Source organism: Pseudopipra pipra, chromosome 25, assembly GCF_036250125.1.
Source record: "Pseudopipra pipra isolate bDixPip1 chromosome 25, bDixPip1.hap1, whole genome shotgun sequence".
Taxonomy (NCBI): Eukaryota; Metazoa; Chordata; class Aves; order Passeriformes; family Pipridae; genus Pseudopipra; species Pseudopipra pipra.
In genome coordinates this window covers 3,804,665-3,828,060 of record NC_087573.1, presented here as the reverse complement: position 1 = coordinate 3,828,060, position 23,396 = coordinate 3,804,665, and the positions used below count along the sequence as shown (strand labels likewise).

At 56.8% G+C, this 23,396-nt stretch overlaps 2 protein-coding genes across 4 annotated transcripts in view; one reads left to right on the top strand and one right to left on the bottom strand.

Moving 5' to 3' along the window:
• ST7L (suppression of tumorigenicity 7 like) overlaps nucleotides 1–3,943 on the top strand; it is a 31,756-nt gene extending 27,813 nt beyond the window's left edge. For all 3 annotated transcript variants that reach the window (XM_064635896.1, XM_064635890.1, XM_064635891.1), the window contains exon 15: nucleotides 3,676–3,943. In XM_064635896.1, the coding sequence (XP_064491966.1) occupies nucleotides 3,676–3,807 (132 nt within the window). In that variant the 3' untranslated portion in view covers nucleotides 3,808–3,943. The remainder of the gene's footprint in view (nucleotides 1–3,675) is intronic.
• On the bottom strand, nucleotides 3,658–21,185 carry WNT2B (Wnt family member 2B). Its single transcript, XM_064635897.1, has 5 exons — nucleotides 20,580–21,185; nucleotides 7,705–7,925; nucleotides 5,978–6,255; nucleotides 5,325–5,589; nucleotides 3,658–4,282 (listed from the first exon to the last, which is right to left on the bottom strand). Exons 1-5 carry the CDS (start codon nucleotides 20,741–20,743, stop codon nucleotides 4,053–4,055), a joined length of 1,158 nt encoding a protein of 385 aa, XP_064491967.1. The 5' UTR covers nucleotides 20,744–21,185; the 3' UTR covers nucleotides 3,658–4,052.
• Between the last annotated feature and the right edge of the window lie 2,211 nt (nucleotides 21,186–23,396).

Here is a 23,396-nt window from a genome sequence, read left to right as displayed (position 1 = left end):
CCTGCTGATGCTGGAGCAGCCCTCCGTGACTCTGCATCGGGAATATGGGATGTGAAAGCTCCCACACAGATCTTTGACAGGCTGGGCAAATTCTAGTCAAAATGCCCCAGTAAATCTGTCCCTGCCAGCTGGGTCTGTAACAGCAGGTGACCCCCATGAGGCACCTTTTGCACCTCTGTGAACCCCCTGGAGAACAGAAAAGGCCCACAGGAAGACAGAAGGTGTTGGGATTGAGGTGTAGCTGGGCACTGGTGTCACTCTGCTTTGCTGGGCTCAAAAACTTAAGGGTCTTGCCACTACCATCCATGCAGAAAAATGGTGGTGTCATCTTGGTTAAGGCCTGTTGTCACTCCTGTGATCTACTGAAAATCAGAATCGTAGAATCTCCTGACTTGGACACAGAAGCAACATCAAAGTCCAGCTCCTGGCCCTGCACATGATCCTGTGTTTCCAATGCCTTCTACCTGTGTGTCCTGTCCAGCTTCTTCAGAGAAGGTAATTTATTCAGAAGCTCATTAAGCAATTAATTCTGCTCCTTGTCCTTAAGTTCAGACATGCTTTTGACTGGAGGATAATTAGAAGATGATCTTGCATAAAAGGCTCCCTGCACATTTCAGGCAGATTACTTAAGAGGGGCTTGTGAGAGGGACTGAGTGTTCCCTGACGAGACTGCAGCCTTCAGAAACGTTTAGAGATGGAAAACAGCTGCCTGCCCAGGATGAGTGTGCTGGGGGGAGCTTCGGTGGGGCTCATCTGTGGGAAGACAGACCAGTCTGGATTTCCTTCAGCCCACAGCGGGATGTCATCTTTGCACAAGCACTGGGAGTCTGACCAGTGGATTTCAATTCCCAGCCATTCTGCTGGGGTTTTTTTTTTTGCTAATTGCTTGTTAATAAATAAGGGAGTGTAGCCTTGCATAGCCCTTCTTCTGTCAGGTGGACTCGAGCTCATCAGGCTGTGCCCATGGCTGCTTCTCCGGGTGCTTCTGGAGCACTGGTACCTGCTTCCAAGTGTTTTTACTCCTGATTCACTGCTGTGACAGGGGAAGGCAGCCAGGCAGGGGGTCCCACCACGCTGGTGGACACAGGACTGTGAAGGGTTTCTGTCTCAGCTGTGGTTATTCCACAGAGCACTGGAGGCATCCAGTTCAGCATCTCTGGGATGACATGGGAAAGGGGGAAGCCAATAAACCCAAGGCAACCTGTCCTCAGGAGTTTCCCTCTTTGCTTTAAAATATGAACATCTGCACTCAGAGGGAGGATGTATTTTGGCAGCAGCCATTGATTAAGGTGTCATTCATCAGGTGGGCCCACAGATCTGCTGCAGACACTTCCCGGGGGTCCTCTGGAGAGGAAGAAGTGTTTGTTGACAGCTGACCCCAGGTCCCCGGGCACTGGATCCCTCCCAGTGTCCTGCTCTGGGAGGGAGGCTTGGATTGATGGCTGAGGGGGCAGCATTTTTTTCAAGTCTGTTGTAAATTGCTGGTAGGTGGAGCAGTAATGAAGATAAATGAGGGGCTCTTCCAGGTCGATCAGCCTGATGGCTGTGGCAGGCTTGGGATGCCTTTGGCCTGGCTCAAACCTCCCTCTCACCTGCCAGCATTCCTCGGCACAGCCGAGATGAGAAAATGGTCTCTGAATTTCCAGAGGGCTTGGAAGGGCCTGGGGGGAGACCAGGAGGCTCCCAGGTAAACACCAGAGCAGAGAAGGTGCTGCCCAGCCCTCTCGTGCTGTCAGCACAGGATTCAGAAGGGAGATGGTTTAATTCTGTAAGAAACAGTTAAGTAGTGGGGAGGTGGGATTCCTGTAACTCTTTTTTAAAAGAGTTCTGTTAAAATGTCACCTTTTTGCTTGCCTGTGGCTCTGCAGCAGCTCTGCTGAAGGTCCCTTTTCTGCACGAGCACTCTTGGTGGTCTGGCACGGAGGAAGGTGCTCTAATCTGGCCCATGGCAGGCTCTTTAAATTCTTTGAGCAGTTCCCATCAAAGCAGTTTTCAAAGTGGTTTTCTCTCCCCACTTAAACTAATATTTCCTAGGGCCATTGAGTAAAATCCCCGTTCAGAGATGCTCTCGGTGCAGCAGCCAATGGGTGGCTTAGGACCAGCATAATCTTCTTTGCCTTAATCCCATCCTGCTCCTTTGACCTTCCTCCAGACTTGGCTGTTGAGGCCTGCTCAGCTCCCTCTGCCCACACATCTCGCTGCTGCCAGGAGAAAACCCTCCCTGGGGAGCTCCCACAGCCTCTCTGGCAGCAATAAAGCAGATCCCAGCAAAAAAAAGTATTTACAGGTGAATGTCCCCTTTGACTTGGCCTTTCCAATTGGCTTGGAATGTCCATGAAAATTTCCTTTGAGTGTGCAAAACATCCTTACCTGCCCATCAACATAACGCTGAGCAATGTTAGGAAAACTCACCCCTTTTTTTTTCTGGCTCAAGGAGGTGGCACAGCCTGCCTGGGGCAATGGGCAGCCCAGCTCTAGGCAGGGGGGAAGTGCCAGAAGCATCCTCAGCCTCAGGAACTGCAATGCTGAAGGTAATTTTTCTGTTTTACCTGGGGATATTAAATTTGCAGGTGCAACTGTTGTACATTACATCTGTTTGTGTGGACTGGGACCTTTTGATCGGACTATAAAATACCTGTACACTGAACAAGACATCTTTGTAATGCTCAAATTGGGGGAAAAGAATTGAGGGAATTTCTAGAGATCAGAGGGGTGGGTCCCTGTAATGTATTTACTGGCAGCTCTGCAGCTGCCTGCCCCCCTTCTCATCAGCTTCAGTTTTAGTTGATTATGTTTGGAGTGGTTGGTTTGGGGTTTTTTTAATGGGAAAGGTTTGGAAGTTTATCTGGCATCTCCTGTTCGACCCAGTACTAGAGAGCATTGGAATGGTTTGGGTTGGAAGGGTCTTTAAAGCTCATCCCATTCCACCCCCTGCCATGGGCAGGGACACCCTTCCACTAGCCCAGGTTGCTCCAAGCCCTGTCCAACCTGACCAGGGATGGGCAGCCACATGTCCTAGGGTGTGCTGCTGCTGAGGAAGGATTCCCCTGGGGCTTTGGATGCTGGATGCCATCCTCTGCTTTGTGGGAAGCTACAGATAACTCCTGGGGGGGGGGGGGGGGCTGTGCTTTGGGATGGTGGGAGCTGCAAGCAGCAGGGGGAAGAAACACTGCTCTGGGGAAGTGCCCAACTGGGTGTGTAGGAATTCAAAAAGCAAAGAACATCTTTTTCTGATATAGGTTTATAATGAATTTTTGACTTAAAATAATAAGCAGTATACACAACATACACGTGAGTTTTACAGAGATGCTGTTGTATCGTTGACTTCAGAACCTACCAGTAAGTTCACAGGTTTCATTTGCTCTCTCAAGCCCTCTGTGCCCGCCAGCATTTAGGGGTGGCCCTTGTCCCTGTGCAGTCCTCCAAGGTTCAGTTCCAATTTTACAGCTCCACTTGTCCCCTGTGCTGGGGACAAGGGGACAAGCCTCGTGCAGAGGTGGCTCTTGCTCAGTGGGGTCAGTGGCTCTGCTCGAGGGAAACGCGGGGATCACAGAACTGTCTCGTGGATTCTCAACACCCTTCCTCTGGCCTTGCAAAAAAAAAAAAGGAAAAGCAAGAATGCTTTTGCAAGAGTGGATTATTCTGAACTAGTGTGGGTTTTTTTTGCTGGTGAAGCTTTACTGCAACGTAGATTCTCTGGGGAGGCGCAGGATTCCTCAGCCATCGCATCCCGACGGTCGGCCCTCCGAGCCCCTATCGGTCGCACCATCCCTCTGCAAAGAGAACCTCTGCGGGTTCACAGTCTAAGCAAGGATTGCAGCCTCCTCCCTGATCGGGGATTAGTTTTGCCGAGCAAACAGAAGGGCCCACAGTACCTCCTGGGAAACGCAGTCCTTCCCTTAGTGCTTCGCGGAATTCATTAAATAAAAGCCATGCAGTCGAACTACAGCTCCCAGGACGTCCCGGCCCTCGGGGCACAGGGGTTTAAACAAAAAAATCGCGAGGGTGGGTGGCAGCGGACTCTTCCCCCGGGGGTGCTCCCGCCCGTCTCCTCAGGTCTGGTCCAGCCACTCGGCCCTTTTGGGGGCCTTACAGGTGTGCACGTCCACAGTGTCCTCGCACTCCTTGCAGCGCACAGCGCAGCACCAGTGGAACTTGCACTCGCACTTGGTGACGCGGGTGACGCGCGTGGTGTCGTAGCCGCGCCCGCAGCACATCACCTCGCAGCCGTCCGTGCCGCGGGACAGCTTGTTGCACACCCGGCCCGCCGTGCCCAGGGAGCCTGGGGAAGGAAGGAAGGGAGGGAGGGAGGGACACGGGGTCAGGGGGTTCCTTCTCCATCGTGTTCCAGCACTTCTTCCCCCCCCCCCCCCCCCCGCCCTGCCGCCCCGGCCACAGGTGTTGGTGAGACTGGGCACCTCCATCTGCAAGAGGGACCTTGGGTCTGAGTGCCTGAGTGGTGAAACCCCGTGGTCTCTGTCACAGCGGGGTCTCCAAAGGCAGCACTTTGGAGCCTGCACTCGCTGTGCTCTAAGGACATGGGATGCAGCGTCGATGCCCCTGCCCGTAGCAGGAGGTTGGAAAGAGATGATCTTTAAGGTCCCTTCCAACCTCAACCATTCTGTGATTCTATGATCCTCTGCATAGCCCTCTCCCCGTGCCCACTGCTGGAGCCTGTGCCTGCTGCTGCCGGAGTGTAAGGGCAGTGGGGGACAGGGAGGGGGTCTGCACAGCCCCTCTGTGCCCGGGGGACCCCTAGAGCAATGCGTGCCTGCTGAGCCAGGCTTTGCAGCTGGCAAAGCTGGGAATGCCCTCTTTGCTCAGGCTGAGGGTGGTGGGAGCACGTGCTGCCTTCCCCACCGAGCCCCCTCGGCTGCTGCCAACCCCTGACCCGGGGATGCTCCAGGCTGGGAAACCATTGATCATCTCTGCAGGAGCCCAGCAGCCCCGACGCCCCTTCCCCGCTCTCATCCCAGCCCCGGACTGTGTTCTGAGGAGCAGCCGGCAGCCTGTGCACGGAACAGGCTCTTTATTGCCTCTTCAAGGGAGCTCTGCTCCGCGGGGGGCAGGCTCCGAGGAAACGCTGAGCTACCGTCATTACAAGAGGCCTGAGGGACTTGGGGCTTTGGTGTAAAGCCTGGGGATTTTGGATAAAACACAGTTCTGCCTGTGCAAGTGTGAGGTGCTGCAGATGCCCCGTTCTCTGAGGGCTGGGGTTCACTGGGGGAGCTGAGATCCCAAAGCTGGGCTGGCTGGGAGCTGCTGGCCTGTCTGCAAGGGAGGAAGAGCTGCTTTTGGGCAATGACTGGAGCTCTGGGTTTTACCTGCTGACTTGTCCATCACGCAGTAATCAGGTGAGTTCTCAAAATACACCAGATCTGTTTTCGTGGGCTTCCTGAAGTTTTTGTTGGCCACTGTGAAGCCGGTGCCGTCCTGGTTCATCGTCACCTGGATGGCCCCGTTGTATTTCTTCCTTAGGTAATCCCCTGTTTTTCGAAAATCTGACATTGCCAGCCAACAAGTCCTTAGTGTGCAGGAGCCACTGACCCCGTGGCATTTGCACTCCAGCTTCAGGAAACGCTTCACAGCCTGTGGGAAGAGGGAAGTGTGAGGACTGGTGGTAACCCTGGGTGCCAGACATTGCACCGGTGCCTGCTCATCCCTGGTGCAGTTTGTCAGCTCTTGGCTGTGTGGGATGGGCCCTAACGGGAGAGGGGGGCTGTGTATGGAGGTCACTGATGCAGCAGCAGCAGGGACACAATGCTGGGGGAAAAGGTAAGCAGGGCCCTGCCACCTCCATGGGGCCATTCCCAGGGCAGAGCATGCAGGGGAGCACTGGGAAGGCAGGGCAGCATCCAGCCCTCATCCACAGTAGGACCTGCCCTCCACGGATACCACAGTCCTGCTTCTATGCCCAAGCTGTTCCCTACGGAAGGTCCAGGTGGGATGGCTGGCCTGGCACTGGGGGTTCACTCACCATCCTCCCACAGCGGTTGTTGTGCAGGTTCATCAGCGCCCGGGCATCCTTCACCTTCTTCTCCTTGGCATCCACGAAGGCCTTGGCGAAGCGGATCCCGTAGTTGATGTTGTCGCTGCAGCCGCCCCAGTCGAACTCCCCGCGCTCGTCCTTGGAGCGGCCCCTCTTGAGCGGGTCACAGCTGCACACCTTGAGGTCCCCCTGGCTGCAGGCCCGGGTGATGGCATAGACCACCCCGGCCGAGGAGATGGCGTAGACAAAGGCGGCCTCCCTGCTGCCTGGAGCGGGGAGAGGAGCAGGGACGGGGAGTGAGCGTGCCAGGCCGTGCCAGGCGTCTGCAGCCCATCCTGTGCACGGGTAAGCCAACCCCACTGCTGGCTTCCCCGGTGCCCTTCTGACCAAGGGGAATTATCAGGAGCCATGCCCACATGTGCTGAGCCTGCAGGACCAGCCAGCACCCTTCAGGCAAGGCCACCTCCCTCCCTCCCGGGGCGATGGAGAGCATGGAGCCGGCGCCAGCCCCGGCTCTCCCCGCGTGGCACAGCTTGCGCCTGCTATTTTATGTCTCTGCTTCAAGTTCGCAGCTGTTTTTATAACGCTGTAAAAGAAGCTGCAAATCAAAACCATGCTCGTCTTCATTTCGAGGAGCCTTTGAAAGCAACTTCAAAGGCAGCAGAGCTCTCTTTGGGCCTCGCAGGATGGGGCTGTGGCGAGGAGCTTTCATCATTCCCCATCCTTTGCCAGGAGAGGATGCGAGCAGGAGGAAAGGTGCCCTGGTGGGGATGGAGAGGCTGAGAGCAGGCAGGCTGCAGCATGGCAGGGTGAGTGCTACACCCTGGCATTTCAGTCCCCTTCTTCCCAGCCAGGTCCTTGACAGGAGTCTGGCTTGTGGCTCTGCTGCTTGCCCGCCCCATGGGCAGCTGCCCCATCCCCCCGCCAGCTGGGAGCAAGCCCTCCACTCCCTCCTCAACACTCACATGTCCTCCATATGAGCTGGGAGTGGGAAGGCTCTTCCAGCCGCCTTTGATTTGGAGGCTGCATGGCTGGATGCTCCGGCACGGCACGGGATGCAGCAGCATCTGTCCCGCAGTGCCGCCGCCTGTGCCGGTGCTCCCGCGGCCCGTTCCCTGCTGGAGCCCTCCCAGGGGCAGCTGGAGCCCCTGATGCTGCTCCTGCTCTGGAACTGCCCCATCCCTGTCCCCATCACACCTTTCCTTGGGTACATCCCTGCTTGTGTTGTATCTGTCCCTCACGTGGAGCAGGACGGTCCCTCCTGGGCAGGGGCTGTGCCCAGCCCTTTGCTCAAGGCTGGCACCTGCCCCGTATCCATGGTCCTCCTCCACCTTGGCGCCTGAAGTGAGGACTGGAGCCGTGGCTCTGCCTTGCCTCCCTTGCCATGCGAGGGAACAGCCAGTTCCCACGTGAATTGCTGAGTCCTGGCCAACCCTGCTCTCCAAATATTTATATATCCCATTACTGTTTACATATGAGCCTGTTCTCCGGAGGTGTCTCCTCCTTCCCCCTTCTCCCCCAGTGCTCCCCCTGCTCCATCTCATCTGGTGCAGCTAGTCCAGACGCAGCGCTCTTCTCCCATTACTGCTTGATTAATTTACAGGGAAAAGCAAAGCTCTCCTAAGGGAGTAATCCAAGCCACCGGGCACGGCAGCCCAGCAAGAGGAGAGACTCCCAGGAAGGCGAGGGTGGGAAGGGGATGAGGCAGAACCTACTTCGCAGCATGACCCGGCCGAAGACGGTGTGGTCCCGGTCCAGGGTGCTGCAGTTCCAGCGGTGGTGCCGGAATTGGTGCTGGCACTCCCGGATCCACTCCTTGGCTCCCTCCCCGACCGACTGCATGATGTCGGGGTACCTCTGGCACAGCTGCCGCTGCTTGTTCACCAGCCCGGGGATGTTGTCGCAGATCACCCTCGCGCCCAGCGCCCCGATGTACCTGCGGGAGAGACAGTGCCATGTTACTGCCCTGCATGCAGGGAATCTTACTGTCCTGAGCTGGAAGGGACCCACAAGGATCATCCAGTCCAACTCCTAGCCCTGCACAGGACAACCCCAAAATCCCACCCTGTCCCTCAGAGTGTTGTCCAAACACTCCTGGAGCTCTGGCAGCCTTGGTGCTGTGCCCACTGCCATGGGGAGCTTGTTCAGTGCCCAACCACCCTCTGGGGGAAGAACCTTCTCCTGATATCCAGCCCAAACTGCCCTGACACAGCTCCAGCCATTCCCTCAGGTGCTGTCACTGCTCACACAGAGCAGAGATCAGAGCTGACCCTCATGAGGAAGCTGCAGACCCTGATGAGGTCTGAACAAACAGAGTGATGCCAGGTCCTCACCCTGCTCGGGGGTCTTATATTGAAGCCCACCTTCCCCTCTTTCCTTTCTACCTGTGTCACAGCTGCTCTGGGCTCTGCCCAGGGTGTCCCCCCACAGCAGTGTGCCCCTCTTGCAGCATCCTCTTGGTGTGGGCAAGCTGTGAAGCACATGTGAGACCTGCCCAGGGCTGTGGTTCAGACAGGCAGGACACAGGGACAGGGCACTGCTGAGCCATCACAGCCACTGGCCTTCGGTCCTTGTGTTCAGTATAATGGGGTGGACAAAGCTCTGCTCTGTGCAGGCAAGGAGCAGGGGGTCTGTAGAGAACATCTGCCCCAGGAGACAGCCAGCTCTGGGTGCTGCGAGTCCTGGGATGAGCCCCATGAGCCTGGGCTCTGTCAGCTCCTGGGGTGGCAGCAGAGGAACTTGCTGATGTGCAAAACCTCCCTCCCACCCTCTTCCCTACATCCCAGCCCTGCCTGGCCCTGCTGAGCACAGCAGGATGGCTGGTGCAGGCTCTGCCCTGTCTCCTGCTTGCACTCCGTGGGAACAGTGTCCATGGCACAGGCACCTGTGCCATGCTTAGGTAGAGAAGGAGGAGGAAGAGGACCAAGCTTCACCTGTTGTTGCTACAGTCCTCACTCACACTGTTATCCCCCAGCTGTCGATTCCTCTCTGTGCACCTCCTGCACTGGTGAACACTTGTGATCACGCCCTGAAGCTGCACAACTGGGAGAACCGTGTCCCCCATCCTGGCTGAACCGTGTCCCCCATCCTGGCTGTGTCCCACCTGCATCCCTGTCCCCGCCCCGCAGCAGCAGGAGAGAACGGGAGCTCGGAGCAGGAGGACAACGCACAAACAACAGTCTGGCAGAGCCTGGCTGAGCCCCGTGGGCAGTTTTCCGTGGCCACGGGGGAGGGACCCTGAGCTCTGCCCCGCACTCTCGCACCATCCCGGACAATGGCAGCAATGTGGAATTTTCCATCCCGGTCAGCTCCCGCCTGCACCACCCTCTCGCCCCTCTGGCTGCTTGTGCTGGAGGACCATGTTTGCTGCAGAGCACGGAGCTGGGATTCTGGCTGGAAGGGATGAGGTTTGGGTGGGATTCAGATTTTTTCTAGCCCCCGGACTGGAAGTAAAAACCTTCCTTTAATAATAATACTAAAAAGCAATAAGCTCGGACAATATTTCATTGTCTCTCTCTGGCCACGTTCTATCGCTTCTGTCCGCCCCAAGCTCAGGAAAGCCCTGCGAGCACAGAAAGCAATGGGATCTGTTCCCCTTTTTAAAATATTTTGTTTAAATGCTGGCAGAAGCACAAGGTCATCTCGGGCTGGAGCTGAGGATAATAAACCCGGCTCCCCACGGCTTTGTGAGCCCAGACTCAGAGGGGCAGCGAGCACTATTGTCCCAGGCATGCTCATCAGCCTTTCATCCTGCAGCAGAGGGACAGGGACATGGCAGAAGACTTTTAGGAAAGAAAATCCAACAGGAGCTCGTCAAGCAATGCGAACTGAGGGCATTTTGTTGCCTTGCTCATGCCAGGCTGTGAGAGCAGCTGGTGAGTGGGACAGGGAGGACGAGCATCCCACCAGCTGGACAACAGCACGGTGGTCTTGAGCAGGGCAGCAGAGGTCCTGTGGGGAAGTGTGGCCAGGCACCTGGCCCGAAATTCCTTCTGCCCAGCAAGGATGGGGATGGCTGGCATGTCCCTGCCTGTGCTGCCAAGGGCAGGGATGAGGTGCTGGGAGTCAGCAGGTTGCAGGATGGAAGTTCAGCAGAGCCAAAGCTCCCCTTTGCTGGGGAAGCTGTAGAAGGTAAAATGTTCTGTGATGGGCCACCTCACCAGGGACCTTGCAGGGACGCTGTGCTCCTGAGCTGGGGCACTGGTCTCTGGGCTGGTAGAGGAGCTGCCTCCCGGATGGGAGAGTGACGGATAAAGCACCGACTAACACCATCCCCTGGGAGACCGAGATCAAGGGAAACCCTCCAGACAAGATAAACACCAGGCACTCCCTTTTTCACACTGGGAGCTAATTACTTCTCCTTAATTCTCCTGCCAAACACCCAGATCAGAGCAAACATTATCAGCAGGAGAAAGTGGAAGGAGAGCAGGGTGAAGGGCACAGACCGCCGTGTGGGTCCCAGACCCACCAGGGTTGGTGGCTGAATCTCCCTTTGCCTGTGGCTGAGAACAAGCAGTGTATTTACAGCAGTACCTATAGGATTCCATCAGAAAGGGGAAAATTCCTCCCATGTCCCGGGAAGGCTGTGGTTATCTCGGCAAGGCTTGCTGAGAAAAGCTCCAGTTGGGCTCAGTTACTCTAAAATGCAGAGAGACAGGGAACATCAGAAAATTCTGCCAAGCAGAGTTTTGGGAGGGGAAAAAACCCAAACATTTGTTTTGGATGGATGAAAGCATCCCTTCCGATTTTATTTCTCAAAGCCTGTGACATTTTAAAAACACTGCAACAGGAAAGACAATGGATGTTCTGAGAAGTCCCCAGCTGCCTTATCAGAACCTCGTTTTTAAAAGAATGAAGCTGTGCTGGAAGTGGCACATTTCTATGCAATGCTGTACTCTGGGGGAATCTCTATTTTTCCAGCTGAAAAAAAAAAAAAACCACCAAAACCCAAGGCATGAGTTCAGAAAAGACTGTGAGAAGGAGCTGCTCCTGATGCTGGTGGCTGCTCAGGCCTGGAGCTCATGGCTGGGAGGAGAGAGGCAGACCCGGGCAGGCTGCAGTGAGGAGGAGCTGGGAGGGAGGGAGGGAGTGGATAATTAAATACATGTGGGGATAATGATCCTCCACCCTGTCCAGCGGGGTTCCTCGGGCTGCTGCCTCTTGGTAGCTCCTCATGCAGGTCCATAAAGCCTTGGCATTGTCCTTGCCAAGTGCAGAGTTGCTTGCCCAGCTCGGGTGAGGGGCTGGCACAACCCCTCTGACCGCCTTTGCCTGGCTGATGCTGCAGCATTCCCTCTCGCCGATCGGTGAGCAATCCCAGGCTGGGTGTATTTCCCACTTTCTCCCAGGATTCCGCTGCCAGGAGCCGGGTGTGAGCAGCCCGTGCCGCGGGACACGCTGTGCTGCACACACAGCACTGGGATCTCCCGCCCTGCCTTCCTCCCTTCCCGCGAGGCAGCAACAAGGGAGGATGGAGATTTTGTGTTCCCAAGGCAGGTGCCTTCGGAGCCTGCGGGGTCAAGCCCTCCTCTCTCTCTCCCTGCCAGCCTTCCTCCTCCCTGCAAGTCGCACGGATGCACATCCAGCTGCAGCGAGCTCTTCCCAACATCCCGCGGAGCGCCCGATGCTCGAGGGAACAGGAGACGAGCGTCACGTGCTGGCTCCCCGTTGTTGTTCTTGCGGAGAGTCTGCTGACTTCGGCTCTTGTAAACAAGGAGAAACCTAAATTGCTTCTAAGATAAACATGCAAATCAGAGGCAGACGCATCTATTTACTTGGCAGCGTGCGGGCTGTGCTAAACCCCCTTCCGCGGCTCGCCTCCGTGCTGGATGTGCGCTGCTCCCGTGCTTCCCACAAGAGCCTGCCCGGCTTCCCGAAGGACTCGCAGGCTCCGCGGGGTGCTCTGCCCCATGTCGTGTCTCTGCCCTCTGCTCTGCTGCCAGGCTGAGCTCAGACAGAGCTCGGAACAGTTCCAGAGCTTTCCATGTCTGTTCTCCTTGTACAGCTCCCTGAGGGTTAGGAGGAGATTCCTGCAGTTCCATGTGGGCTGTGAGTTCCTGGGATCTGCTGCATCTTGTCCCAGTACACCTCGTTCCTTCTCCACCTTCACTGGGCTGGAGCCTTTCTGGATCCCTAAACTGTGCACGGAGAATGCAGCTTCCTCGTTGCTTTGCTTGTTAATGGGAAAAACCAAACAGGCTCAGGAAAAGCTCTGTAAGTGCAGCAGTGGGAGATGGAGAGCACGGCCAGAGCCCAAGGCACCTCAGCAACAGGCAGATGGGAGTTTCTGCTGCTGGAGAAAGGCCACCCCTGTGGCAGCCCAGGCCAGCCAGCCCCAAATGTCTCGGCCAAGTGAGCAAATCCACTGGGTAGGTGCTGAGGGAACTATAACTCCACGGATCAGAGCAGGAGGACGCTGCCAAAGGGAATTTAGTTTCCCTTTCCTTAGATATAAACAAAGCCCTGCAATATAGACCTGGGATACCTCCAGGACAGGCTGAGCTGGGGCAATGCCACTGTTCTGCACTCACTGGGAGATATCAGGTAGGAAATGTCTCTTAGAAAATGAGGTTTTGAAGAAAGGAATGCATGTCATGGGAATTGGTAAAATTACATGGAATCAGAGCTTGCTCTTGTTGCTCTCCATAATGCCAAGGTGTTCCTGAGAAATAAGTGAGTGCCCTAATGTAGTTCCTAATGAAATTTATTGTAGATGCTGCTGTGCCTAACATTTCATTTTTCACCATTTCATATGGCATTCCAATGCCTATTTGAGCACGACTTGATTTCAAAAGGGAAATTTTTGGAATCGCCATTCTCAGGCAAATCTCAACATCTCTGAGCTCTGAATTAAAACAGCTGCTGAAACATGGGAAGTTCCCACTGTGGGGAAATCGGGGTTGCACCAACACCATTAAAGGTACAGTTTTAAATTAGATTAATAGAAGCTGAGCTTAACTGAAATCGGTGTCACAGCTTTACATGGGAGAAGGATGTCCATGCAAGCAGCTGTGGTGGTGCAGTGAGCCAGGATCCGGGTGCAGGGAAGCTCAGGGAGCTGCTCCCCAGCACACGGAAGGCTTCTTTGCTGTCACTTGTTAATTCAGAGTTTGTGGGTGAAAACCTGAGGATCCCAAAACTTTGCCAGCTTTGCCAGAGCTCCCTGTTTGGTGTTGGAGCTGGGAGGGAATGGGAGAGTGGGGAGATGCAGCACCCAGGGGCAGGAGGGGCTCTGGCCGGACACAGCACCGTGAGCCCGGTCAGCACGGCAGCATCAAGGGATGCTCCTCCAACCCAGAGGGTCTCAGCACAGGCAGCAGGCTTGGCTCTGACACCCCAGGAAATGGCTTTTCAGCTGGAGAATTTGCCTTTCCTGGCACTGCCGCTCCCCACCAAGTGCAGGATGTGCTCAGCTCAGGTAAGGCAGCCTGGACACCTGAAATCCCTGGATCCCCACACGTGTTGGCTCCTCCTGGGGGGTTCTGAACACTCTCTTGTCTTACAGCAGTATAGAGAGGCAGAGCAGCACTTGGGGGCTCTGAAGCTGACCAAGCCAGGTTTAAAACTGCAAAAAAAACCCCAAACAAAAGAGTAAGTGAAGCACTTGGGTGGTGTCCCTGCCACGCTCAGTGTGAGTCCCGCCCTGGTGTCCTCTGAGGGCCACCAACTGCCTGTCACGTGTCACTCTCCCACCTAATATGAGTCAGGTAAATAATATGAGCACCACGTGGAAGAAATGCTGAGATTGGAGCTCTTCCACATCTCCCATTGATGCCATCAGCTGAGCTGTAACAGGGCCTCAGAACCGGCCCAGGATGTTCCCCTCGGTGCTGCTTCTGCTTTTGTCCCCACGTGTGCCGTGACACAGTCAATTGTGAATGATGCCTGCTCCCAAAAGCATCCCTGGGAGGGGCAGCCTGGGGCTGCTTTAGGCTCCAGCGTTGTTTTCAGCTTTGGGGATTTCTCTAGGTCTTTCTGAAAACCGAGTGCTGCAAAACCCCCAAAGTTCCCCTTGTCTGTGAGAGGGTCTGGCTGTGTTGGTCTGGCTGTGCCTCTTCAACCTGGCCTGTGTCCACTGAGGACATCTCCAGCCTCCTCTCTGGAGAAGTGCTGGAGGATGGCTCTGCTGTTGGGGGTCCCAGTCCACCTCTCCTCAGGCTCAGCTGGTTTTGCTCAGAGCCTCATTGCTGCCAACTTCTGCTCCAAGACCCTGAGGCTGAGATGAGAGCATGCTCTGGCTTCTTGGTGGCATCAGAGGCTGTTGGAGTCCATCCCCTGGGAAAAGTGATTCACCTCCCAATTGCTCTGTAACAGCTTTGACAGTCCTGAAGGATCCACTTGGAAGCCAAACTATCTTGGCTTCTGTTCTCTTCCTATCCCATTGAGTCCACACAAAATCCGTGTTTTGGTGGGAGGCTGGAAAGCTCTGGGCAGCTCTTGGAGGTGCAGATAGGATCAAATCCAACATCCCTGCCTCTTTGCCTGATAAAGAGCAAATTCCAACATACCTGGCAGCATTTCACCTCCTCGAGTTCTTTGCATACTTCCCAAGGATGCTGCACCTTCCTTCCTCTGCTCTCCCTGGCTGTGGCAGACAATTTACAGCCACCTGCCAAGTACTTCGGGTTGCAAGGTGCTATAGACATCTGAGATATTATTTTAGTATTACAAACCCTGAGTATTTTATTAAGCCCCACTGGGAACAGGGCCATCCTGGCCTGCTGGAATTGTTAACGCCTTGGAATGATTAATAGTCCTAATTTCCTCACTTAGAGCCACTACTCTGCATGTTGAGAGCGTTAGTCTCACTTGAATAATTTTTAACATTGTCCTGCTGAGCCACTACCAGTGCCATTCAAGGGACATATTTTTCATTTTGGGCACCATTATCTTTCTGTTTCTTGTGCATTCCCTTTTCCCAGTTGTCTGCCTTTGGATCCTGGCCGGAGCCCCTCTCTGTGGTTTCCCTGCACCCCCATGCAGTCAGGGGGATGTGGTTTCTGTGGGAAGGACTGAAACACTGTGGTCCAGGGGAGATGGAGCAGATGGGTGCCATGCTCTGCTGTCCCCTGGGTGGATGTGGGAGGGTTTGCTGTTGGCATCTTGCGTGACAGTGACCTGGAAACTGAGGTCTCAAAACTTCACTCAGTGCTGGGTGAAAGCTGGTCCTCGGGGCATCATTGGTAATGCATGAATACACAATAGCTGCTCATCAAAAATATGCTTTATCCTTAAGTATCAATTTTTTTATCCCAAAGCCCTTTGCTAATAGGTGGGGGGTCTCTGGTGGTTAAGCTGGATGTCCAGTTCTCTTGGCCAGGGCACATCCTGTGTGTTGGGATGCTGCTCCAAGCAGGGGCTGTGTTTCCACGGGATCTGGCCCAGCACAGATCTCCTCACGGCACTGCTGAATTCCATGTTGGTACCAGTCAGAGCTAATGAGTTTGGAAGAACAGAAGGATTTTCCCTCCTTCTGCATTTCTTCCTAAGAAAGATCTGCTAGAGGTGAAAATGACCCCAGTGACAAATGGACTGAGCAGCACGGTTGGGATTGTTGTAACGGCGCGGAGCGACTGAGAGAACCCATCTGTTCCATCCACCCCGACCGAGAACACCAGGGCTGCTGCAAAGGCCACAGGGTTCATTCCCCATCAGTCTGACGTTACTTTAAAACTTATTTTTCACAGCAGGGCTGCCCGGACAGCCGGAGCTGCGGAGCGCCTCGGGATAAAGACTTCCTGGTCACTGACCTCCTGCTTTTATTGCCATGCAAAGTGCTCTGCAACAACAGACTGACAGCTGGGGCGAACCCCTGGAGATCCCCCGGGCCCTGAGTGCTGCACGTCCTCTCCCCTTTGAGGTGGGACCTTGTCCCCTGTCCCTGCCCATGGCAGGGGGTTGGAACTGGATAATCTTTGAGGTCCCTTCCAACCCAAACCACTCTGGGATTCTGTGATTCTTATCTTGCCTGCAGCAGTGCCCAGACTGAGTGGATAATGAGTGGGGGCACTGGCACAGAGGGAATGGTTTATCCATGGCATGGGATGGCATCAGAGCTACGGACACACAGCCCTCAGAGCCCCCACGTTGACTCAGAGACCCTCTGCTAGTGAAGCCCTCTGGGGCTGCTGCGTGTCTGCCCTGCTGAGACTGGCACGAGGGGGAGGCAGCAGCACCCCCAGAGGGTTACAGGGCGGGCTGTGGAGCTCCTCCATGCAGCTGTCTTTCCCTTGGCTTACTTTCAAACATTCCTATTGATGCTATTTCCCCTCCCACACACCTCAGCGTGATGCCTGTTTAAATGAGCCCCTCTCTCCGATATCCTCTGTCCACATGTATGTGTGGCTCCATTTCTCCATCCCTCCTTGTGCCCATCCACCGTGCCTGGGCCAGGAACCAGCACTGGTGTCATGATGGAAACATGGCAAACCCCAGAGAAGAAGGGCAGTGGGATCACCACTCCTGCCAGCCCGTTGTGGTGGGAATGTCCCCTTCTCCACTGGCAGTGGGGTGTCCTTGCCAAATCCTTGGCCAGAGACCGACACCATGTCCAGGGGTTGCTCTGGCACAGTGGGAACAACAGTCACTCCTGCTCCATGATTTGCCCTTTGTGTGTTTTCCATGCCCACGAACACGCTCCTCCTTCCCTGGCCAAGGAAGGCAGCTGGACCACGGTGGCTGCCCGACTCTGAACTGGAGCATCCCTCAAAATTCCCATCTGGGCATCATGCCCTGGAGCTCAGCAGCTCCCTTGGAGCCCCCATACCCTGCTGACTCCACGGGCAGCCCTGCGTGGTCCCACGTGCTCCCCAACCCGCACCCAAACTCGCGCCCGTCTTCCTTCCACAGATTTGTTTTATCTCTTTGGGAGCCTGATGCCTCCCATCTGTTCCAATGCCAGATGAAATTAAATATTTGTAGTTTCCAAGGGCTGTGGTTAGCAATAAACAAGTTAGCTAACGAGGACTTGGTGCGCCGGGGGCTGGGGGTGTCCGTGTGTGTGTGAGGGTGGGGTGCAGGGGGGCATGCAGGACTTTCTCTGTGTACATTTTTCTTTAACCAAACCTTCAGTTTTAGGATGCTTTTCCACACCAGGGAAGCTCGCCGGGGCTCTCCGCAGCGAGTAAAGCTCTACTTAGTTATTTACACCAAGTTTGTTTATTGCACAGTTTATGTTTATAAGCAACATTTGTCTAATCTCTCCCAAATCTTTCCGAAGGAATTTCGGAGGCCGCTTTTGGGGCCCGTTGGCCTCTCTCAGGGCGCCGGGGGCACAGCCCTGCCAGCCTGGACCACGCTGTTCTCCCCACCCCGGCGCACCGCAAGTGTAAACGGGATTTAGGGATTTTCCCCGTTGCATTCCTTCTTAATTTCTGTCTGTGTTTCAGCTGGTATTTTGTTGCTAAGTAACACTTCAGGGTTTGGAAGCGTTTCCACGAGGGTGCTGCTCCCCGCGGCCACGGCCATCCCGCTCTCACCCTTAGTCACGGCGGCCTGGGAGCGCGGCCACGACTGCACTGGCCACCACTGCAACGTCCCCATCCCATCCCTCCTGCCCCTGTGACACTGGGCTCACCATGCCATGCCCCCAGCACGTGCACAGCCACACACAGGCACCCACGGCCGCTTTTTTGGACGCCAGAGTTCACCAATTCCTGGCGTTTCTGCGGGGCGGTTGAGCCGTGCCTGACGTCACCGAAAATTAATAATTTGCAGTTGTTTAGAAGAGACGTTGGGTTGATGTTTCCTTTCCGTGTACTGCGATCAGAAGGGACCCGGTTTTTCCTATTAAACTACTTAAAAAGTTGACTCTGGAAATGAGAAGCATTTCCGCCAGTTCCACAAGTTTATTGTGTGTGAATCCCTAGAAGAATTTGGCAATAATAATTAAAATAAGGAGCGATGATGCACCACCGAATGTATTTACTGTAATATCAGCGGTGCTAAAGATGTGTTTGGAAACCTATGCAAATCACTGAATAACTTTTTCCCAAACCACAGCTGGTTGAAACCACTTTCAGTAAAACCCAATTTCATCTAAACACACTATTTTGTCAGAACTGACACGTCCCAGCACAACAGCACTCAGTTCAATTTAGGCTTTTCTTAGGAATGTTCTGCTTTACAGAAGAGAAAGTTCGATTGAAAGTGTGAATTTTAGAGTTTAATATATTTTGGGTTTGATTTTTTTGGGGCTTAAAAGTAACGTATTTAAGGCCCTTGGGACCAGTTCTCCCTGCTGAAAATATCCAAAGGCACCGTGCCTGGCTGCACCACGGCTGGGGGGCTGCGTGGGGGGCTGCCCAGCCCCAGGCACCCCCCTGCCCCAGCACCCCAGGGCTGCCCTGCTCTCCTCTCCCCTCGAGCTGCCAGGCAGGGATTGTCTGCAAGCTGAGAACACAAACTGCTGTGGGAGCTAAATGTAGCTTCCTCCAAACAAGCCACAGCTACCGAGGCTTAAAACGTGGCTGGTTTTCCTCCCGCTTGCTGGGAAGCGACATGTGCTCGGAATGAGGGCAGACCGCGGCGAAGTGGGGTTCGACAGCAAGGGAAATGGGTGGTATTTACACTCCTCCTAAAGAAAGAATCCTCACCCCTCAGGCAGCGTCCACGTGTGTTACCAGAACTGCCCAGCTCGGATGATGCTGTGACTACTCCATCCCTCCTCTTTTTCCGGCCACATTTACCCCAGGTACCCACTCCTCAGCTCTAACGAGCCTCCCCTTCTCCTGCCTCCTCGAGAATGGTAATAATCCAACTTCTCCACTGTCCCTTCCTTCCTTCCTCAGCTTTTAGGATTTTAGCAACCTCACCTTGCCCGCAGAAACCGTCCTGCCTTCACCTGCCCTGCTGGGGGGGGGGCAGAGCTGGCTCTGGAAGCCAGGCCAGTGCTTGTATCAACCTGAGACTCCCCAACAGTGACTCATTTTCTCTCCCGGTGGTTCCAGTGCCCCGCGGCTGATCTGGCTGCAGGAGATCTCCTCTGGGCATGGTTGGGAATGGCACGGCTCTTGCTCCTTTGCTCAGTATGTGCCCCCCAAAGCCTGTCCTGCTCTCTGGAAGAAGCCGCTCCTCACGCCATCCACCTTTTGTGCCTGGTTGCCACCGGCTGCCTGAGCGGCACGTCCCCTGAGCAACCCGCTCCCTCCCAGCCCCACAGCTTTTCCATCTGCCTTCCTCACCCTGGAATGGCTCTCCCAGGGGATGCCAGCCCGGCCACGATTGCCACACGCCCAGACGTGCTCTCAAACACCGGGAATACTTGTGCTATCGGCGTGACTGTGAAGTGCTCCCGGGCCCTCACAGAGTGCTCCACGGTAGCTGAGGAATTCCAGAAACCACCGTTCCCTTGCAGTGGCAGATGGGTTGAATTTGATTAAGTTCTGCCTCATCCACCGCGATCTGCTAATGATGATGAGATTGGCGTGGAAAACAGTGTTTTCCACAAGATTAGAGAGGACTTTTATAGGGTGGGGGACACTGAGAACTTTTCTGCAGCCAACTATTTTTTTTCTCCAGTGTTGCTGAACTACTGAAGCAGCGCGAGGTCTCTCTTGGAAAACTTTGCCATCCTTGTTTTCCTAATTACTCTCATTCCGCAAACATGAATTTTCATTGTTACAGGAACCGGGGCAGGAGGAGATTTAATTTCTAGAAGGCTCGTATTTTCTGTGGCATCATTTCTGTCTGTTACAGAGCCCCACTTTATCCAAAAGAGGGGGAACAGCAGCTTCTTCACTTCCCGAGAGCTGTAATACAAGCGTGCGGGGCAACACCGCAGCCCGTAGGGATGGGGGAACTCCGGCGGGATCCGGGTGGATCAGCTGGGAGCTGCTGCCGCTTCCCCGATCTAAGCCGCACCGAGGGGCTCACCCTGCTCCCCGCCGTGCCCGGGGAGGGATGGCTTTTAGGGCGGTCACGGCGCCCGACAGAACGGAGGGTGCCCGCCGCAAGTCTCGGCCCCGGGAGAGGGGCGGCGGCGCTTTCGGGGTGCGGGGTGCCTGAAGCGCTGCGGTGGCTGCGCCGCGGGGAAAGACCCGGCACCGACCCCGGCGCGGTGCCGCTCCCGACGCTCCGCTCCCCCCGCTGCGCTGCCCCGGGACCCCGGACCCCGGGACACCGGCACCTCGGACCCCGGGACACCGGCACCCCGGGACACCGGCACCCCGGGACACCGGCACCCCGGCACCTCGGACACCGGGACACCGGCACCCCGGGACGCCGCCGGAGCCGCGCAGGTGGAGCCGCGGGGACAGACGGGGAACCCGCACAGCCCCGGCCGGTCCCCGCCGGCTCCCACGGCCGCACGTCGGGCGCCGGCCCCGGCACGGCGGGGCTCGCTGCGCTCCCGCCGGCGCTGCCCCGACCGCCGCTCGGTCTTCTCCGTCCCCATCGCCATCCACGTCTCCATCGCCATCCACGTCCCTATCCTGTCCCCGTTCCCGTTCCTCATCCCTATCCCTATCTCCATCTCCATCCCCATCTCCATCCCCGTCCCCATTCCCGTCCCTCGACCGCGCCCAGCGCAGCTCCCGCGGGTGGCGGCCCCGGGACCGTCGGGGCGGCGGCGCCGTCGCGGGGATTCACTCACCACCACGAGGAGTCGGCGCGGGGCGTCAGGGCGAGCAGGAGGAGGACGAGGGGGAGGCAAAGCCGGGGGGCCGCGCCCGCCGTCCGAGGGAAGGCTCCGCACTCCGCACGCCCGGGGGCCACGGCAATCCCAGGAGACGCTTCCAGGCGGTTTGGGCTGAGCATATCTCTCCGGGGCGGGGTCCAGACGGAGAAATGACCGGGGAGGGGGGTCCTGCCCGCACTTCCCTCGGGGCACTGCCCGTCACGGCCCCGCGGCGCGTCCGCCGGCTCCGCGCTGCTGAGCGAGCCCCGGCTGGGCCCCCGCGCCCAGGCTCATGCTGCTGCGGGGGGCGGCGGGGCCGGGCCGGGCCGGGCCGGGGGGGGCGGCGGGGGGGGCTCCCCGCGGGGCTGCGGGGCGCTCAGCGGGGTCGGAGCCCCCCGAGCGGCGCGGGGCGGGCGGCGGCGGGGCCGGGCCGGGCCATGGAGGTCCTTGCGCGGAGGGCGAGGGCGCTCTGGGGATGGGAGCGCGGGGGCCGCGGCCAAATATTGCCGGCGCCCGCCGTGCTGCGGGCTCTCATTGGGCAGAGTCAGAGGCGCGGAGCCGCCGCTCCGGCCGGACTGACCCCCGCCTCCCCGAGGGCACGTCGGACAGCCCCCTCCGGGCTCCTGCCCCCGCCGCCGCCCCGCACCGGGGACCGCTCCCACCGCCGCGCCCGCACCCGCGGGGGACGCGCAGCGGAGCCGCGGGTCGCGGCCGCCCCGTCGGGCCCCGCCCGGGGGGAAGGGGCGCAGCGGCGCGGCGGGATGCGGGATGAGGGATGCGGGATGCGGGGATGCGGGGATGCGGGGGCACGGGGCCGGCTCCGCCCGCGCTCGCCCCCCGCCAGGTGTCACTGCAGGGTGGGAAACCGCAGGGTGGGCCGCGCTCCGCGGGGCTCCGCGGGGCTCCGCGCCCCGTCGGGGGCTGTGCCCGCCCGTCGCGGTGCCCGCGGCTCTGGCGCGGACGGGAGTGGGCAGCGCACGGGGGTCGGTTTGCAGAGAGCTGGTGGCTCCGGTGCGGGGTGGCCGTGAGGGTCTCAGCAAGGGGGTGGAGGTGGTGCAGACCCCAGAGGTGCCCGGGGACCCGCAGGCAGCGGTTGGGGGGTGGGACACGATGGACATGCTCTCCCTGGGACGGTGATGGCCCCAGTGAGGGTCACCACCCGGCATCAGTGTCCAAGCCCAGGCACAGCCCTTTGTGACAGTTTGGCGAGTGCTCCCCACCTCCATGTGCCCCTGTCACCTCTGACTTCAAAAGGTGGATAAGCTGCCCTGGGCACTCAGCTTTCCTTCCTTTATCACCCTAAAAATGTTGGCTGGCCAACCTGGGAGCTGCCTCTTCCCCAGCTCCTGTGGAGCTGGTCCTTCCACACCATGGAGGTGAGCAGGCATTTGGGTAACCTCTCATTGCCAGCACTTTCCGAATATGCCTAATTATTTACTGGGATTGTAAAACTCATTATCCACTGGAGTCCTTTCCACATTGCCAGAGCCCTCAGCTGCCCCCTCCCCTCATTCTGCTCTTTCCTTCCCGTTCCTGTTGTTCAGATCAGAGAGAGACTTCCCCAGCCTGAGAGAAATGGGGACTAGAAGCTCACACTCGGTTATAATCCAATTATACTTCAGAAAACTGCAGTGACAGAAAGCTGGTGCTGGTGGGGTGCTGTCCTTTTGTCCGAGAGCCCACATGGAATATTGCATTACAGCTTATCCCTGAAGTGGTGGCACTGAAAAGGCTGATATTTATAGACTGTGAAAAGCTGTGAATTTGTTTAGAAGACCCAACCTAGCAGGCAGCGTGCTGGGGGCTCTGCTGAGGCCATTTCATGGCCTCTGCTCTGTTAATGGGTTGTTTCACACAAAGAGAGGGGCCTGAGTTCTCTGTTTATTGCTCTGATGGGGAGGGAAGGGGGGAGTTGACAAGCACCACATTCATGTGGGTGTGCAGGTCTTGGCTGTGACGTGGTGCTGGGCAGGAGACCTCTGGCTCAGGGTGAAACTCAGGATGAGGGCAAGAGGTAGCAGTGCCAGCCCTGGGAGAGGAGGCAGGGTCGATGGGTGTCTGCAGGGGGGATCACAGCTCAATTTTGGTGTCGAAGTGAAATGCTCAGGCCGGGTTTCAGAGCTCTGCACCCACCGTGCTGAATTTCCATGTCAACCTGGTGGCTTATCTTGATGCTCTTCTCCATAAAACCCAACTGACAGCTCAGGGACTGTCCCCTGGGTTTGTGTCAGGCTCTCCCTGTGCTGGGCAGTGAGGAGGCCAGGGCAGCCCTTGCTCCTCTCTGACTGTGGCTCAGCCGGGCAGAGCCTCGTGGTGTTTGATCTTCCATTCAAATTAGCAGCACTCAGGGTGTCTGGGTGCCTGGTCCACATGAGCTGTGGTGAGTAAATAAACAAGGCTCTGCTTTCAAAGGCTTTCACGACTCATTGACTTCAAAGGAACGGGCTCTCTATTTTCTTAGCAGGTCGGTGGCTCCACAGACTCGCTCTGGGTGCTGAAGGTGGTGGCTGGTCATGGTGGGAAGTTGGGGCAGCCTCTGCAGGGTCAGTGTCACACACAGAGCTGTGGCAAGGGCCAGAGGATTGGTCCATGGCCGGTGTTACCCCCTGGGAGATGAGCAGGGTAAGGAGATTCACAGGTGAGGATGATGTATGGCATTCCCTGCCCCAAAAAGCTGCTCCACAAGTGGCATCCAGCCTGCAGCGTGCCCAGGGCACTGTCAGGCAGGGTTTGCAAGCCAAGGATGGGCACCAGATCCACCCCTGCTCTGCACAAGCCTCCCCATCTTTCCAC

Excerpts from the sequence above, each read along its gene's own strand:
- WNT2B (XM_064635897.1), bottom strand. The coding sequence starts at position 20,743 with ATGCTCAGCCCAAACCGCCTGGAAGCGTCTCCTGGGATTGCCGTGGCC. Across the intron at positions 6,256-7,704 it reads CGGCCGGGTCATGCTGCGAA|GCAGCAGGGAGGCCGCCTTT; the intron begins GTAGGTTCTGCC and ends TCCCCGCTCCAG. Across the intron at positions 4,283-5,324 it reads CGTGATGGACAAGTCAGCAG|GCTCCCTGGGCACGGCGGGC; the intron begins GTAAAACCCAGA and ends TTCCTTCCCCAG.